This window comes from Rhineura floridana, chromosome 15, assembly GCF_030035675.1.
Source record: "Rhineura floridana isolate rRhiFlo1 chromosome 15, rRhiFlo1.hap2, whole genome shotgun sequence".
Classification (NCBI taxonomy): domain Eukaryota; kingdom Metazoa; phylum Chordata; class Lepidosauria; order Squamata; family Rhineuridae; genus Rhineura; species Rhineura floridana.
This window is the reverse complement of record NC_084494.1, coordinates 21949404-21967768: the sequence shown is the minus strand read 5'-3', so window position 1 is coordinate 21967768 and position 18365 is coordinate 21949404. Positions and strand designations below refer to the sequence as shown.

At 41.4% G+C, this 18365-nt stretch overlaps 1 protein-coding gene across 10 annotated transcripts in view; it reads left to right on the top strand.

Moving 5' to 3' along the window:
• Positions 1-323: 323 nt before the first annotated feature.
• The window catches only part of PUM1 (pumilio RNA binding family member 1), a 71070-nt gene continuing 53028 nt past the window's right edge, over positions 324-18365 (top strand). For 6 of the 10 annotated variants that reach the window (XM_061596142.1, XM_061596147.1, XM_061596146.1 and 3 more), the window contains exons 1-3: positions 1363-1508; positions 10071-10444; positions 17081-17149. In XM_061596142.1, coding sequence (XP_061452126.1) covers positions 10082-10444; positions 17081-17149 — 432 coding nt within the window. In that variant the 5' untranslated portion in view covers positions 1363-1508; positions 10071-10081. Of the gene's footprint in view, positions 424-1361; positions 1567-10070; positions 10445-17080; positions 17150-18365 lie in introns of those variants that run through there. The other 4 variants (XM_061596141.1, XM_061596148.1, XM_061596140.1 and 1 more) reach the window with 4 other exon arrangements.

Below are 18365 nucleotides of genomic sequence, written 5' to 3'. Positions count from 1 at the left end.
TCTGTCTTTAAATAGATCTTCTGCAGCAGGTTTACTTCGAAGGCCTGTTACGTTCATTGAGGCTTGACTCAGTATAAATAGAATGGCGACCTTAAAGTGGGACGATTACTTTAGTGTCAGGGGAAGGGTGTGGAAGGTAATTTGGATGTGCTCTTGACATCTACTTCACCAGGTTTGGTTGTTTTGACCCACTTGCAGATCCTCATTCTATATTGGCTTATTGTCTACCATCGAATCTGGCAAAACCATCCCAGCGGAATGTTGGAGAGAGAAAGACAGGTTAGACTGGTTTTATTTAGTGAACAAGGAAGAAGCAGCTCTGCGAAGTTGGAACACAGCAGAAAGCCAGGCAGCATCTGCACACGCAGCTGAAAAACCGGACCTATTGAACGTGTGAATGGTGCGCATACTGGCTGGGAGAAAGTAAGGCTCTTATGTTATAGATGAGCGTAGAGCAGCCACCGCGTCCTATCTCTTTCTGAAGGGGCAAAGTCTGGTTGAGTGTTGCTCATTCTGTTGTGAAGATCGGGAGTGGTTTCTACTGTTTGTACGGACGGGAGGGAGCATTGTTTATATAGGGAATGAGGTCTACACGTGTGCGTTTTGTTTTGAGGGGTGGAAATACAGTCATCCTGTTCTCGAGATGCGGGCAGAGCAGTAATGATAATTCTATCTAGTAGTTCCTTAAAGCTTTGTAGGGTAGTGTTGCCAACTTTTTCTTCTGGCGGGCCTCCTGTCTCTTGGGTGTGTGTGTTGTATTAATAATCCTTCCTGTCTGGCGTTGCTCCTCAGACTTTGGACGCAGTTGCCATCGTGTCTTCTTCTAGAGTTACTCCTTTCCCTTTGTTTTGGGGAGCGGTGGCTAGAGTTGCCAACTTCTTCGGGCAGGGCTCCTGTGCCTTTCACAGCAAGCAGAAATCCAGCAGGCAAAGATCGACATGAACACGATTGCTGTCTAAAGCTTCTCCTGTCGAATTTCTGCCTGTCAAGCAACCAGCAGGAGAAGGCGGGGAGGAACTGACAGCCTTTTACTACTGGGTTAAGTGCTTGACTGCTAAGAATCTTACAGCGTCATGTCCCAAGCATAATGGGGGGTATTCATTTTCTGTGTAAGCAGTATTTATAACTGATGTCCATATAATATATGTCGCTGTGCATAATAACCGCTCGTCCCCATTCCTAAAGGCTCGAAAGTTCCTAGGCTGCACATATTTTAAAATAAAAACAAACCAGGTACCCTTTCCTTCTCTTCTATTTTCTGGGTTCCGCCCCCCGCAGGTGAACTCCCCCCACCCCCAACAAAACTCTGCAGGAGCCTGAGGTTTGAGCTCTAAGCCGGCGGCGGCCAGACTCGCTAAGCCTACCCTTCCCGTGATGCAGCGCGCCGCCCCGAGTCCCCAGTGGGCCGCCATGTTGTTGGAGTGAAAGGCAGGGGGAGCGGCAGGCAGAGCTAGAGGCCGGGGGGAGGGGGGGCCTTTGAGATCCATCTTCATCCTACCGTTCCGCCCGTGAGTATCCGGACCGGAGTAGGCCAAAACGGGACTCGGCACCTCAGGAGGCCCGATGGTAAAGCCGTATTGGCGTTAGGGGTTAGGTAGAGGCGGCGAGGCCCCTCCAAAAGGCGGCCCTGGGCGGGCATTATTGCCGAGGCTCTTCCTTGCGCTGGTTCCTGGTACATGTTTTCGAGTCCAAGCAAGGCCTCTATTGTTGTTCCAGGAGGGGAGGGAGGGAGGAAGGGGGGGAGAGCTCGTCGGGCCCCGGACCCCCCCTTCCAACTGTATAACCCCCCTCCTGAAAAGAGGCTCCCCCCCCCGCTTATGCCATCTCCTGGCTTGGTTTTGTTCTCTTATTCTCCCCCCCCCTTGTCTCTGGGGGAAGAAGGGAGGGGCGGGGAAGAGAGCTTACTTGGGCTGGAAATAGTATTTCTAAGCAGCCAGGATGATAAATATGCTTCGTTTTGGGGCTGGTGGAGGTGGTGGCTAATTTAACAGTGTGCAAATTGAACTCCACCGATGTGAGGCTAGAGGAGTGCTTTGGAAGAGGGGAGGGGAGGGAAGAAAAGTGTTCAGCCAGGAGAAGAGAAATATGATTTTAAACGTTCGTAGGTGATGCCTCATTAAAATGGGCCGTAAGCATATTGGACATACAGGAAATGGTGTACGTGACATAAAACTTTTATGCGCTACTGGTGTATAGAGGGTGGTGGGTATGTATGTGTTGGATCGGAAGGTTTTGAATGGGCAGGGGTGGATTATGGCTTGGATGTTAACAATCGGGATTCTCTTCTGTGGCCCACAGTGAGTTAATATCTCTGAAGCTCGTGCCTCTTTGTAGTAGTATAGTTGGGCTTGATTTGGGACCCCTTGTGTTTTTCAGGGTGACCATGGTGGGAAGGGTGCTCTGTTGTTCTTGTTCAGATGGAAGGGATGGAAATAATTCAGTAATAAGGTTCCTGCTTTGTCTCATTTTATATAGCTTGTGTGTTTATCCGTAAGGGAGCAACAACAAAGGCTGGCTTCTTCGTTCTTCTAGGCCCTGGGCCCATTCTAGCTTCAAGTTAGTTTTTGATGAAGCCATTCTGAAGCAAAACAAAAGTTACAGAAGACGATGGGGTAGCCCATTGTTATCATACGAACCCTCAAAAATACAAGTTTGTGAAGTTCAGTTAGTTGTCAATTTAAGCACTTTTTTGCCATGTCTAATCATATTTGAACAACAAAAAGTGAATTTACAGTTTGATCCAGTATGTCTTTACTCAGAAATGAATCCCATGTTTTTCTCCCACGTAAATGTGTGTTGGATCACATTTTTTTTGGCTATAGTCCAAAACAGAATTAAGTACTCCTTCAGATTGTTACAATAAATAAATTTAAGGTTGCTTAACGCTGTGTTGGATTGCGATCTTAGAATTTGTAGGCAACCAACTTCAAAAGCAATGAGAGACAATTTTCCTAGAAAAAGAGGGATTTGATGGCTTAAAAATTAATATGGGAATCACAGTTACCTTCTGGATTATAATATATAATTCCCTCCCCCCTGATTTTATTATTTTAATCCTGTAAGGCTAGTTTCTAAGTAGCAATTCAGCTGTATTTTTTTTTTTTGCAATGATATATTCATTTTAGTTTATATAAAAGAAAGCTACACGCCATGTATGTGAGACTCATTTTACTGATCTCTAGTAAGCATAACAGCACAATATGTTTATCGTTTTTTCTTTGTAACATGTGGGTATAGTTTGTGTTGAAGGGTGCATCTTTGATAATGTCCATTCACAGGCTGTCTTTTGCTTGAGAATTAGCAACTCGTAGGAAAATAACAAAAGGAGAATCAACTTGGGAAGTCAAGTGAGGGGGAAAAGAGCACTGGTGGTCATGTGATCTGAATCATCCTGTATAGTTTCAAAGATCCTCTGTAGGTCAGGGGTTCCAAGGTGGCACCTCAGGGGTTCTGGCATCCTAATATTACTTGGGTGGGTGAGTAATGGAGAGAGTACCCCTTTGTGTTCTAGTGTCTCCTAATTGTGGAACATCATAATATGGGCCTCTCGTGGCGATGGGGTATTTGTGTGGTGTAGATTTAGATAAGAGATAATCTTGCTTCGGACTGTTGGGTTGGCTTAGGGGGTCTCTAGGCTTCTTCAGACTACTGGTTCTTCGGCACTGCAGCTGTCTTGTTCTCTCTGCAGTACCAGAAGCTTGGCTGCAAGTACATTGATAGGACATTCTGTTGTATTATCAGGAAGCAGAGGAATCCTGGCTGAAGGAGCACACTGCTGTAAAGTGTGGGTTTTATCCCTCAGGTGTGTGTGAGCAGATGTTGGTGTGGAGCTTGGTAATTAGAGTTTGGGATCTCTAGCATACAAGTCGTCTGTTTGTGTGAGATGATATAAAAATACTTTAGTTTTAAGTTTAAACTTCCCATCATGCTCTTCCCCTGTGCCTTTACAAAAATGTGTCTTGGTGAGATTATTCATTTTGGGATTTTCTTGCATATGCTAGATGAAAGCCTCAAGTACAGATTGAGCATTTGTTAGTAGTACTGTGGCTACATAAGCGGCCAAACAAATGCACCTTACCCTTGCTGAGATTTGAGAAGAATGTGATAGTTTAAAATGTTATCACATATTTCCAACCCTTCCTCCTACATAGTACAGATGGTGGGGGAAGAGAACTATCTTTTGCAACAACCGTGTGTGGTAGGCTTGGCCTGAACCGAGTGCCTGTCGCAAGATTCACCCAGTGAAGTTGATGGCTGAGTTGGGATTTGCATGTTGTTTCGTTTTAATCTGATATTCTCATAGCTACACCACACTGGGTCTCAGTTTGATAGGGGAACAGGACAGGTGTAGTGTATTATAACTGTTGCATTTCTGAAGTTTTGTTTGGCAGAAGAGCAGGGTAAAAATGTTTCAGATAAACTACATTTTGGAAATAACAATAAGACTTCCCATAAAACTCTGCTTGAACATGAACAGAACTGATGCTAAAAACTTCCACATAAAAGTAGTGGACTGAGGAGCTGTTGCTTCAAGCCTGAACATGGTGTATTGGGCAAAGTGTTGCTTCCATAATGCTGGAAATAAATTTTAAATTCCTGTGCACTAGCATCACTTATTATTTTTTATTCACCTTTGCCAACAGGTCCCAGGGTGGGTTACCATGTTTAAAATTCAATGTTAAAAACAATGTAAACAGATTACAATCACAGGAATAGGGTGTGAATTTAAGAGTTGGGTGATGAGATAGCATAGGATATCCTAACCTAGTAGCTCCCAAACCTTTTCCCACAAACCACTTGAAAATTGATGATGGTCTTGGTAGACCACTTACTGATTTTTCTGCCTATTATAGCAATTGTAATGTACTGTGCTGGAAGCTGTATGATTTTAACTGTATTTTAATTGCTTCCTTTATTTCTTGTATTTTATTGTATTACAACTTGCATTCCATAGAATTGAAATTGTAATCCAAGAAAATACAATAGAACCCCTATTCTAACCCATTTCTAGTCATATGGCTTTGCTATCTTTTGTTATAATCGGTGGTATCCAGCTAAGTTGTACTTGAAGTAGATCCACTTAAATCTGTGGGTTTAAGTTTCTCAAGCCCATTGATTTCATTGGGTCTACTCTGAGTATGATTAATGTTGGCTATCGTCCAGTAAGCTTAAAACTTTTGTGGATTCTTTTCTACACTTGTCACTTACTATTTTCACTAGCTAAAATAGGAATGCTCAACCACACAGCATTGTTTAAAACTATGACTTCAAGTATTTACTAGTGGGTAAGACCTTAGCAAAAAAGATATGGCTGCTGTATCCCCAGCCAGATGGCATGCTATTTAACTGAGAATTAGGGGAAGGGAATGTGTGGCCCTCTAAATGTTGTTGGATTACAGCTCCCATCATTCCTGACCATTGGTCATGCTGGTTGGGGTTGATGGAAGTTGGAGCCCAACAACATCTGGAGGGCTACAGGCTCCCCATCCCTGACCTATGTCAGAGTCTTGATTTTCAGCAGTCTGGAAAAATGCCTTCAAGTAGTCTTGCAAATAAGTTCACAATAATTTATTGCTTCCCTGCCTCCCCATGTATTTATTTATTTAAACATTTGTATCTCACCTTTTCTAAAAGGTTGACAAAGCAGCTTGCAACATTTAAAATTCACAATACAGACTAAAACCATACTAAACAATGACAAATCAGCAGAAACTGGAGTATTGACAGTGATGGACAATCCTCCCACCCTGGTCAGACTTGTGTGTATGGGGGGGGGGAAGAACTTTCACAGCTTGGAAAGCAGCTAGATTAAAAAAAAAAAAAAGCACTGCTCCAGGCCTGCTTCAGATACTGCTATGCCCCTGTTGTTCTTGGAGATGTGACAGGGTCTGATTTTTATTATTTATTTGCTTAACAATTTATAAATTACTTTCTACATACTTGTCGAGGCGATTTACGAACATAATGAAAACGACTAAAATAGTTTTGAAAAAAATTCAAAATGAACATCTATGGCAGAGACTTTGGGCTGTAACAAACTGAGTTTTACACAGAGTAGACCCATTGAAATTGATCAACAGTCATGTTCATTAATTTCAGTGGGACTAGCATTGGATACAACCTCTTTTCATCCTGCTGGAACAACTTGCTGAAACAAAAATGTCAGTCAGGAACTTTGCAGGCTTGCCAGTCTAACTGGAGCATTTTCTGAGAAGTGCTGTAGTTAAGAGTTGAGGGACTAGGAGCCTAAGGCTGGAGTCCTATGCATACATTCCTGGGAGTAAGTCCCACTCGAAATGTGACTGACTTCCAATTAAACATGCATAGCATTGCATTGTAATGGACTAATTTAAATGTTTATATATATATATATATATATATATATATACACACCTTAGATATGGAAATGGAAATGGACTGCCTTCAAGTCGATCCCGACTTATGATGACCCTATGAATAGGGTTTTCATGGTAACTGGTATTCAGAGAGGGTTTACCATTGCCTCCCTCTGAGGCTGAGAGGCAATGTGGGGATTTGAACCCTGGTCTCCCAGGTCGTAGTTCAGCACCTTCACCACTACACACTGGCTCTCAAAAATGTAAAATGTAGTTTATACTGCTGCAGTTCTTAAGAAAAATGCACAAAGGTCATAAAAGCTGTTAACATACTAATTTTAACATGCCTGATGAGTACTAGAATACAGTTTGACTTAGGCTGCATTCTAGAGCACAGTCAGTAGGACATTTTGCTATATTGAGACTTACCTTCAAGTACAGATATTTGGAAATTGGCTTTTAGTCCTCATGCCTTTTTTCTTTAATGACTACTTTGCATATGTGTATTTACCACTTGTGCATGTGTGAACAAGCTGTTGCTAGTCAAAAGTTTGTATCCCTACAAACACAGTGGCCCAATTCAGTTGTAATGGAAAACCAAGGCTTCCTGTTGTGTGATTCACCCCTGGAATAGCACATTCCCCACTCCCCCTTCTTCCTTTTTTTGCATATCAGAGGATGAGATTGTCAGATTTGCTAATGCACCCTACCATTTACTTGAAGTTGGGCTGTCTTGTCTTCAGTGGAGTGCACTAAGTAATTGGAAATACGGTCTTGGGGTCAGTTCACATGAGCTTAGAGATCACTGGTCTCTCATTTACTTTGTTCAATATTGATGATTTGCAGATGAAATGTATGAACTGATTCTATAGCGGAGCACTGGCCCAGCTCAAATTGAATGGTTTCCCACTATCTGAGAACTGGGGGGCTTGGGTGCTCCCCTGTCTTCTCCTTTTTGAGCTGTAAGAAAATTAGAAGCAATGGCTTCTCCTTTTAAATAAAGCAAAGTTCTCCATTTGGTCTAAACTCAGGAAATTGGTTTGTTTAAAGTCTAGTTAATGAACAAGCCAGGATCTGAAACCATAGCTGGAGCCTAGCTTTTTTCATTAATTGTAGTTACATCCAAATTGTTGTTTTACTTTAACAGTAAACATAGGGTCGCCATAAGTCGTAGTCGACTTGGAGGCACATAACAACAAAATGGCTTTTTTAAATTTAGAAGGGAAGCTTCCAATCTGTGCTACTTAAGAAACAATATCATATAGTTATCCAGGTGCAGGTGAACTGGTGAGTTTTCCAGTTTGAAAGTGCCTTCAGCCATTAAGCAACTAGATTATAGATTTAGGTCCTAAGTATTAGGTCATATCTTATTAAGAGACAGTGCTCTGAAAAGGGTGTTCTTTGAACCAAGCTTTTCAGTGGTGTTGGTGTGCTCAGGGGTCCAGCTCATGTGGATAGTTGATGCACATTTGGCTGCTGTGCTGTAGACATACCCCCAGTGCATGGCTAACTTTGGAAGGGGCCAGCACAGGAGTTTGTGCAGGGCAAGTGTGCGTGGTCCAATTCTGCATGCCTCAAATGATCATCATCGTGCAATTCTGAACACCCAAAAAGGCTAGTGTCAAGCCACCTTCTGATTAAATGATCATATGAAGCTGTCTTCTGGTGAGTTGGACCCAGTGGTATGAGTTTTCTGGAAAGTTTTCCACCGCTCTGAATCTATTCAGATCTAATTTAGGTTGTTTAATTGGCTTATGCTTGGTACACACAACCAAAAAAAGTACATCATATTAACTTTTATGTGCTGTATGAATATTTCAAAAAGCTTTTCCCAACAACTAAAAGTTAGTTGGATTAAAACATTTGGGGTTGTATACAGTGCTTGTGCTCAGAGTAGGACCATTAAAGTTAAGGGACTTGACTAACTTAGGTTTATTAATTTCAGGGAGTCTACTCTTAGTAGAATTTAGTTGGCTACAACACATTTTTGATTTTTGTAAATGTTCTTGAGACATGGCATGCGCTGATCATAAGGAAAAAGTGGACTGAAAAAATGTTAACTTAGGCTGCATTCTGACATAACGGTTAGCTCAGAACTGTGCATTCAGCCTAATAACTTCCACTTCACTCCTTGTCTGGCAAGAGTGGCTAAACAAACCAGAAAGGGATAGCTTAGTGTTAATGTGTGAATCTGGGATCACCCTAAGAAACTACAACTGCGAGTCAGCCTTAACCCATGGTTTGTGGTTGACTTACAGATTATAGTTTGTTTCGCCCTAACAAAACACAATCCTGGTTTCAGGTGTAACGTTATCCTACTCCCTTGATCTATTTACCCACTACTGTCAGGGAAGGAGCAAAGTGGGAATGATCAGGCAGCTTGCATAGTACGATGTTTTAAGCCAGTAACTTTGGCTTACCATTACATGCAAATGTAGTCATACTAATTTTAGCATACCTCAAGAGCTGTGTGCATAAATGTGCTTCCTAGAAGCAGCCACTTGAAAACTGCATAGCTATTAATTTTAGATTTGAGTATCCATTCAGTATGTAGTTAGGTTTATTTTATTTATTTAAGGTACAAAAAGGATCCCAAAGTCTGTTACAGTCACAGTAAGTTAAAACCATATTGATCAAAAACCAACAGTGATAAAATTTGAGTAAAACATTAAACTCTCATCATAGACTCAATGGCAAACAATCCACCCAAAGGCCTGGGAGAATAAGAGCTGGCAATAAACAGCCTTATCTGGGTGGGAAAATACAATTCTAAAAATGTAACCTGTTCTGCATACAAGTGGAGCAGCCACCTTAAATCAGTGGCCAGATCGTTGATTGGTCTCGCCTAGTATTATCTACTCTAGCCTTCCCCAACCCAGTGCTTTGCCGATGTTTTTGACTATAATTTCCATCAGGCCCAGCCAGCATGATTAATGGTTAGGGATGATGGGAGTTGTATTCCAACAACATCTGGAAGGCACCAGGTGGGGGAAGGTTGGTCTACTTCAAGTGGCAGAAACACTCCATGTCCTCTGGCAGAGTTGTTGGCCCCCTCCCCCAGGCGCTGCTTCCTGAGGTCTTTTTTTGGGGGGGGGGCTCTGCAAACAAAGTATGTGCTGTTTACCACTGAACTATACTACCTCCCTGGTGGCTCTGTGACCTTCACTTGAAATGCTGATATTTTTATGGGTGTCTTGCTCTCCCTGTCCCTGGTCCGCTTGAAGTCCAGTGCTGTTGGCTTCTTTGTCCTGACTTTATTTCAGGTTAACAGTTATATAGCATACAGCCAGGATTATTTTTGCTTTGGAGTTGTGTTTCTGGGTCCAGGGATGCTTACTATGATACACTTTTAAGAACATTTGATAAGAATCCAAATCTCCTCTGATATGGGTGAGATTTTATTTTATTTTAGGGAGTATGGACCTGGTGGTGGTTATTTATTGCATTTATATCCCACCTTTTTTCCAAGGAGCTCAAGGTGGCGTGCATGGTTCTCCCCCTCTTCATTTAATCCCCACAACAACCCTGTGAGGTAGGTTAGGTTGAGAGGCAATGAATGGCCCAAGGTCACCCAGTGAGCTTCATGGCTGAGTGGGGATTTGAACCCAGTTTTCCCAGTTCCTAGTCCAACACTGTAATCACTATGCCACACTAGTTGTTAAGCTTACGTTGATGCATGTTTTGGAGGTGGAGGAAACAGCCTGATCTAAGCATTTTGAACCTGTCTCTCCTTAGGTATTGGTGGAATGAGCGTTGCGTGTGTTTTGAAGAGAAAAGCAGTGCTCTGGCAGGACTCCTTCAGCCCCCACCTGAAACAGCACAGTCAAGATACAGCTAATCCCAACATGCCTGTTGTTTTGACATCTGGAACAGGGTCCCAGGCTCAGCAACAGCCCGCTGCAAATCAAGCCCTTGCAGCAGGGACCCACTCCAGCCCTGTTCCTGGATCTATAGGGGTTGCAGGCCGCTCCCAGGACGACGCTATGGTGGATTACTTCTTTCAGAGGCAGCATGGTGAGCAGCTTGGGGGAGGCGGAAGTGGTGGAGGCAGCTATAATAACAGCAAACATCGGTGGCCTACTGGGGATAACATTCATGCTGAACATCAGGTAAACAGTTAAATATTTCAGAACTGAACAAATGAGCTAAGCAGGCCTATGATAGTTGCATGCAGTGAATGTTATTAAAATCTGTGTATCTTACATGAGCATTTTTCATTCTGTTGCCTCTTGAGCCTCAAGCTGAAATGCTTTTGCATAGGACAACGCAATGAGAGACCTCATAAATCAAAATGTGTAGAAATGCACAAATTGTCTTATGCTTGTTTTCTATTGGGTGAACCAGCAGCGCAAAGCTCTTTTTTTTTTCCTTTCAAACTTGCTGCTATTGTTTGTTTCCTTACTGGGTTAGAAAACACTGGTATGTCATCTTAATGTGCTGGGTTGGCAGGATGTCTTCGTTCTACCTGCTTGTACATGTTCCCCCTCAAAAATGTGGGGAATATTTAATCCTGAAAATCTTCATTGAGACATCTTTCCTCCAACTGCTAGGTAGAATTTTGTGCTCAGTAGCTGAGGAATGCCTTTTTAAAAAGAGATTGCTGAGTCAACTTTTCTACTCAGCAACCAGTGTGTGTGTGTAAATGTACGGAACGCCAATTTAAAGGGAAAGTTTTCATGGCCACATTTGTTTCCTTCTTAGCTTTGTTGAGCACTTCTCCATCCTCGCAGTCAGACTAACTGAAGCAGGGGTGGGGAACCCTCCAGATGTTGCTGGAATACAACTTCCAGCCAGCCATTGCACTCAGGGATGATGGGAGTTGGAGTCCAGCAACTTGTAGAGGGCCATAAGTTCCCCACCTCTGAGCTAAAGGATCTCCCACTCCCCGATCACTTATACTCTGTAAATGCTCAGATGAATCATAAAAAACCCTCTTTCTGAGCCAGTGAGGAGCTCTAGTGAGCTTGGATGAAGAGTTGAAGGTAGAGCTTGTAGTATCTCCACTCATGTGAAGAACCAGCCACCACTACAAAGCACTAATACACAATATTTCTGAAGACTGCTCAATGCAGTTTATTTGTTGAACAAATTGACAGTCATAGCATTGACGAAAGTATGTGAAGTAGAGCTGTGTTTTGAGAAGTAAGTGCTCCACTGGTAAGATAGAATTTACTTCGTGATTGTCAAAAGAATGAGCACTCCAGAATTATTTGTGATGCTTTATTGTCTTGTCTGCTGGTGAAGTTGAATTGTATCTTTTATATATCCTGCTTCTTAAATTTTTAAATATGATTTCCATAGCAGTGCACTATAAATTAAAAAGTCAAAACTCATTTAAAATCCACTGTATAAAAATATCAAATCAAAGAGAAGTAACAAAAAGATAGAAGCAGCATCCAGGTCTCAGGAATTAAAACTAAAATTACTGTTAATTAAAGCACCATTAAATAAACGGGTTTTAACCTGGCACCTCAGATATAACTGGGAAGGTTCCAGGCAGAACTCTCTGGGGGGCATTCCAATCCCCCTGATTGCCACCCAGCTTACCTCCAAAGTTGGAGGTTCCCAGATAAAGGCTTCTGCTGAGGATTGTAATGTTCAAGTAGGTTCATATGTGTGTAGGTGTCCATTTGAGTACTCTGATCTCAACCTGTTAACTTTATAGAACATTATCTTCTCCCTAGTTGTGACATTTCTCCCATGGGGGGGGGAGTCATGTGTTTGTGTCTCTCTTCATGGAAGATATTAATTTGTGTTCTTGACACTTAGAAAGACAGTGGGCTGGTTGTCCTCTTTGCAGGGCCCTTTGTGAATTTGTAGGCCATGGATCCTGACAGAATATACTTCTGTGCATGGCCTGAACAGAAAGTTAGAAGAGGCTGCTTCAACCATAATCTAGATTCTAGAGAATGGAACAATATGGCCTAGATCAGCCTTCCCTAACTTGGTGCTAACCAGATGTTTTGAGCTCAAACCTTTGTTGGCTGGAGCTGGAGTTGATGGGAGTTATAGTCAAAAACATCTGGAGGACACCAGGCCGGGGAAGGCTTCCCTAGATGATACTGTGCTGTCTTAGTTCTGCCTGCATAACTGTTTTCTCCCCGGGATGGGGGGAATTCCGCTACCTTTAATACCATTCTTCTTAGTGGGCCCTATGAGTTTTGATTTCAGGTCCTTTCTGTTATTTTCAGTCACACCAATCTGTACTTGTGTAAACTCTAGTGAGTTTAAGAATTTTTTTGTAGCATTTGGTTGCAGTTGTGCATGACTGAAATGTAGTTTATCATTCCCAAGCAACTTTGCTTAATTGGTGTGTGAGCCTAGCTGGAAAGTGTCTTTATATTGTTCATTGTTTGTTTAAATGTAAATGTCTGTTGCTTAGGAGCGCACCTGGTGCATTACCCTCATTGTTGTAAGTGAAGTACCTGTAACGGAACCTATCGAGCATGTCCTCCCCACTCTGTAAAAGAAAGTGAAATTAGGGAGCGATATAAGCACTGAACTGCAGTGTGAGTGTATAAAATGCAAGTATGTTTTTGGTGTTGTCATGGAAGTATACTAAACACTAAAAGCAACTTAACTTCTCTGTCACCCTGAAGCCACTCTGTATTTGAAATTTTAATAGTAAACCTCATCTAGCTCTAAATATCAAGTATAGACACAATTTTCACATCACATTAAACCATAGTGAGAAACAAACTGTGGTGTAATGTGAATGAACAACACGCTGGTGAATATTGCTGAGAAGTTCCTGTGCTGCTTCTCCCTTGCTGCTGCTGTCCTATGGACAGAACAAGCCAGAGTCCCCCAAACGGTTGTTTCAAGCAGAAACCCATGAACCAAAGCAACAGGAGCAGGGGAGGAGCACCGCAAGAGCTTTTGAGCTGCTCGTTCACATTAAACCACAGTTACATTGAATGACCTAGGCCATACAATCAAATATATTAAATGGGTGCACTGTTTATATACTATAGAAAAGCAATCTTTTTTTTTTAGAAATTCCACATAAATGGCTCTTGATATGTAAACTTGAATATTCCATGTTGGAGATGACCAACTTGGGGATCTACGCAGCAATATTATAACAAAAAATATCATAACAAAAAAGGGAGAGGTACAGTACAATCCTGTACGTGGGGGTTATTCCCAGGCCTTAATATCCCATGCAAGTAAAGTAATGCTCAAGATTCTACAGCAAAGGCTCTTACCATATATGGAGCGAGTAATGGCAGATATCTAAACTGGATTTGGAAAGGGAAGAGGCACTAGAGATCATTTCACAAATATGCTTTGGATAATGGAAAGGACCAAGGAATTTCAGAAGGAAATCACCCTGTGCTTTATAGATTACAGCAAAGCATTTGATTGTGTTTTTGTTATGTGCCTTTAAGTTGATTATGACTTATGGCGATCCTATGAATCAGTGACCTCCAAAAGCATCTGTCATGAACCACCCTGTTCAGATCTTGCAAGTTCAGGTCTGTGGCTTCCTTTATGGAATCAACCCATCTCTTGTTTGGCCTTCCTCTTTTTCTACTGCCTTCTGTTTTCCCCAGCATTATTGTCTTTTCTAATGAATCATGTCTTCTCATGATGTGTCAACAACAACAAATTCCCAGGTAAATAGGTATAGGTTGCAGCCTCAGTATTTTACTGTTGCATCTCTTTGGGTTACTATGGGTACCTGACGAAGCAATGAGACACTATGCATTCAAAAAAGTTGCATTCCATATTTTATCCCCACAAATTGATCATCTCATATTGCCAAAGTACACATGTTCTCTTGTGAAATACTGTGGCAGGGAGCTTTGGAATGCCTTCAAAACAGTAAACTCCTTGAGCTCAAGCTAGTACTTACGATCAGTTGCATCTCCTGGGAATCTTGGGCAGAAAGTTGTCATCCTTTGGCTAAGGAATGGGCACAGGGTTCATACTTGCCAGAGCCTGCTGAAGGAGGAGGCCCTGCCTCTGTGTATGTGTGTGCTTTGCAGTGTTCAGTTTATGGTTAAACGTGTTGCCCAAATGTCCACATCATAAAGATTGCCAATCCTGTCTCTGAACCCAGATGCCTGATTTGTGCCATGTGGGCCTTGTGTTCTTTTTGAGTGAAGAAATTTTTGCATGCTTGTTTCATTGATAAAGACAATAGGATGATTTGTCGTCTATTTAAGACCTTGGGAATGAGTGGACCTATCTGCTAATAGAAGACAGTCTTCCGCGTGACCTGACCAGTAATTTAAAAAGGAGTCTACTTGGAACCACCATCTAGTATATGGCACAATATGGTCAGCAGTTCTTATTCCTACTTCCAGCATGACAAACTGTATTTCCTAGAAGTACTAAAACCATGGTGAAACCATAGTTTTCTGACTTCAGCAGCAATTCTTCCCATATTGTGAACTTCCTCTCTTACCAGAGCTCTGCTCTCAATGGAATGCTTTCTCCTTTAGGGAAAAAAACCTCCCGATGTAGCTTTCACATTATAGTGTCTTGTTTCTGCTGTTCAACTGAAACTTGAGGGAGATGTTCAGTAGCTTAACTTAATCCTGAATGTACCTCATGTCACCAGAGCTGATGATGGTATTGACTTAATGCCTCTCTCATTTTTGGCTGTTTGTAGAGCAGTATTTAAAGGGATTGGGGTGATTGTTCTAATCTTGTATCCTACGTTTGACTTATTCTGAACTGTCTTGTGTGCTAACAAGTATAGCTTAGTGCTTCTGTAATACACAACAACATAGAGGAGGACTAGCTCTTCCCCTCTCCCTTTCTGAATGTTTTTAGGTGCTTCAACACTATGATGTTTACCTGCTCAAATAACTTTTATTCATATTTTTGCCAGTTAACTTTAATACTGCTTCCAAAAATGTTACTGAATGCTCTCCCTTAGATTACCCACTAATAGAGTTCTGGCAAACCAAGGCAATTGCACTTTATTCCATCCTTTAAGATCCTCTTTGACTTCCTGAGTTGCAAAACCATAAGAACATAAGAAAATCTCTGCAGGTTCAGACGAAAGTCATCCAACATCTTCTTTCTTATAGCAGCCAACCAGATGCCTGTGGGAAGCCCATAAGCAGGATGTGAGGCAGTTGCCCTCTCCTGTGCATGGTGTCCAGCAATTGATATTCAAAGACGTAACACCTCTGAATTTAGTTGCCATGGATAGTTTTATTCTCCATTAATTGAATCCCTCTTTTGAAAGGTATCAAAGCTGGTGGCCATCACCACATCTTGTGGCAGTGAATACCATAATTTAACTATGCAGTGTGTGAAGAAACACTTTCACATGTCTGAATCTTGGAACATTCAACTGGTGGGGTGACCCTAGGCTCTGGTATTATGAGTGAGGGGAGAAAAATATAGCTGTAACCATTTTTTCTACATCCCACATTCACCTTTTATAAGCTAGTTGGATGCATCTCCTCCCCCTCCCTTGCTAGCCTTCTTTCTAAACTGAAGAGCCCCAAATATTGTATCCAACCTCGTTATTTTGATTGCCTCTTTTCTGAGCCTCTTTTCTGAACCTCTTCCAGGTTTACAATTTTCTTTTTGATATACAAGAGTCAGAACTGTGTCTTACACAAAATAATGAATCTCAATACAAGAGCAGTGTAGTTCTTTCATTGGGAACAACTAAGATGTCACAAAGTAGTGGGCAAGTTTTTTAAAAAATTCTAATGGACAATTGCTATTACCTGCAGCTTTTCAGCAATTGATATATAAAGGATGAAAGTAGAAGATACATGAAATGCATAGTTGCATTTCATATATCTCATTTTAATTTTAGATGGCTGCCATGGGGGTGAAGCAGGGACCAGGTTTGGGATTAAAGCACATGTGGAGGGGGTTAATACTTTACTCCTGTGCTTTAGACTGAATTCCCTCAACTTCTGAAAACTGCAATTCACCCTGCCATCTTTCTTCCCATTGCAAAGTTGTGTTGAGATCAGGATCTAATTTGAAGATAAAACAAACCAGAAGCTGGCTTCGCATTAAATGTGAACTGATGCTCATGTATATTTCCCTCAAACAAAACCATGATTGGGTTTGTCCTTTCTTATTATGGTTTGTTTGAGGGAAGCAACCCATAAGCGCTACCTCGCATATTACGCTAAGCTAGCCTCTGGTTTGTCTCCTCCCTGATTTGGGAGGGTCAGCTTGGGAATGTTTCAGCAGCATTTACCAGCACACTGCTCATTCACATTAAACCCTAGTTTCCTGGTGGAATTGATGTGGATGAATTTGACAGTAGTATAGAAATGTTACTTACATAGTGCTGACTTGATATTCCTTTTTATAGTTGTTGGTTTAGTGGCTGAGAGACAATATGTATATATTCTTAATGGTTCCATGATTGTGTCCTTTCTAGTCAAAACATAGTAGAGAAGGTTTCATTAGTATGGGAAGAATTATGGAGGGCTTTGATTATTCCTTTTCAATGTCTTAATGTGATCTGTTTTGGTGTAACTCGCTGTAAGAAAATTCCAATTTAATGTCCTTTGTGTCTGTTCTTGTTATCTTACTAACGTGAAGATATAATTTTCCTCTTTTTTTTCTAATTGTCTTATCAGTGTGGATTTGTTCATTAAAATAGGCTTGCTCTACAGTCCTAATTGTGTCCTGTAAGTATTCAAGCAAATGCAATTGCTTATGTTTACCGTTGGCCTATGCTTTAGCGTTGATTTTTACAGCCTTTCTTGACGTTTCTTTCACCCCTCTTTGTGTCTTCCAATCTTTAATAGGTTAGATCTATGGATGAACTAAATCATGATTTTCAAGCACTTGCTTTGGAAGGAAGGGCTATGGGAGAGGTAAGTGAACAATTTTTGTTGTATTTCTGTCTTGATCTTTCCCCAAGGAAGCCAAAACTCTTACTCATTCTTATCTGGGGCCTGTCACACCTTTCTTTGGGATGAAAAACTAAATATACTATAATGGCTTTCGTCCAGATACTACAAGTTTTGCTTTCTTTTTTTCTTTAAATAAAGTGATGGGAGTTTCCTAAATGATATCAATATCATCTTGAATTATGGAAGAGGGCCGTTGTTTTTTGACCCATGACAGATATCGAGCAGGATTAGTGATTTAAAACAGGTTCTCAAAAGAGATGTGGATTCTGCAAAGATTTGAGATAGATCCTGTATTACTGGGGCATGAATCAAAAATGGATAGTGGAAAAAGAGGATTCCCATTGTATATCTTAGCCTATGTAGGTATGTTTCACCCTGAGTAATGAACATGGGGAGCTATTTTATGACTGGTCAAGCTATTTGTCTGTCTAGCTCAGAGTTGTCTACTTTGCTTGGTAGCAGTTCTAGGTTATCAAACAAGAGATCTTTCCCATCACCCAGTACCTGATATTTTTTATTGGAAATACTAGGGATTGAGTCTGGAATCTTCTGCATGATAAGCATGTTCCTCTCCAAATGGTGAATGCTATGAATTCATATATATCTGCATGGCAGATGAGTTAAGACATGATAGTGTTCTACAAGGTATAGAGTTAAACTCTTAAGTGCAAAAGAGCTACTTAACAAAAGAGAATCGCATGAGAACAAATGGACCATGAATAAATGAATCTAGGAATGGGCAAGTGTAATCACTAGAAGAATGACATTGAAATAGGTGTGTGTAAAATATTGGAGGCAGTTGTTTTCCAAGGAATTAAGTCGGATTAGGTTGCCAGTGGTTTTCAAGCTGTGTTGTTTGGAACCCTGGGATTTTTTGGAAGCTTATTTGGAATTCCGTAGAGAGCAGATAAGCAGGGATGCCGTGGTAATCTGGTATGTTTGGATTCTGAAGCAGGCACTGTAGTTTCACTGGTGCAGGCGACTATCTCGATTGCAACTTCTGTCCATTCAAATTTTTTCTTTTTTTCTTTTGCCCCTCAAGAAAACAAATTTACAAGCACCTTGATGCCCAGGGCCTTGCTCGAGATAGCCAGGAGTTAAAGAATGGGGGAAGTGCAAACCCTTGAAAGCCACTGATGGCACCTGAATTTGGATGCACAATTGGATATGCTTTGAC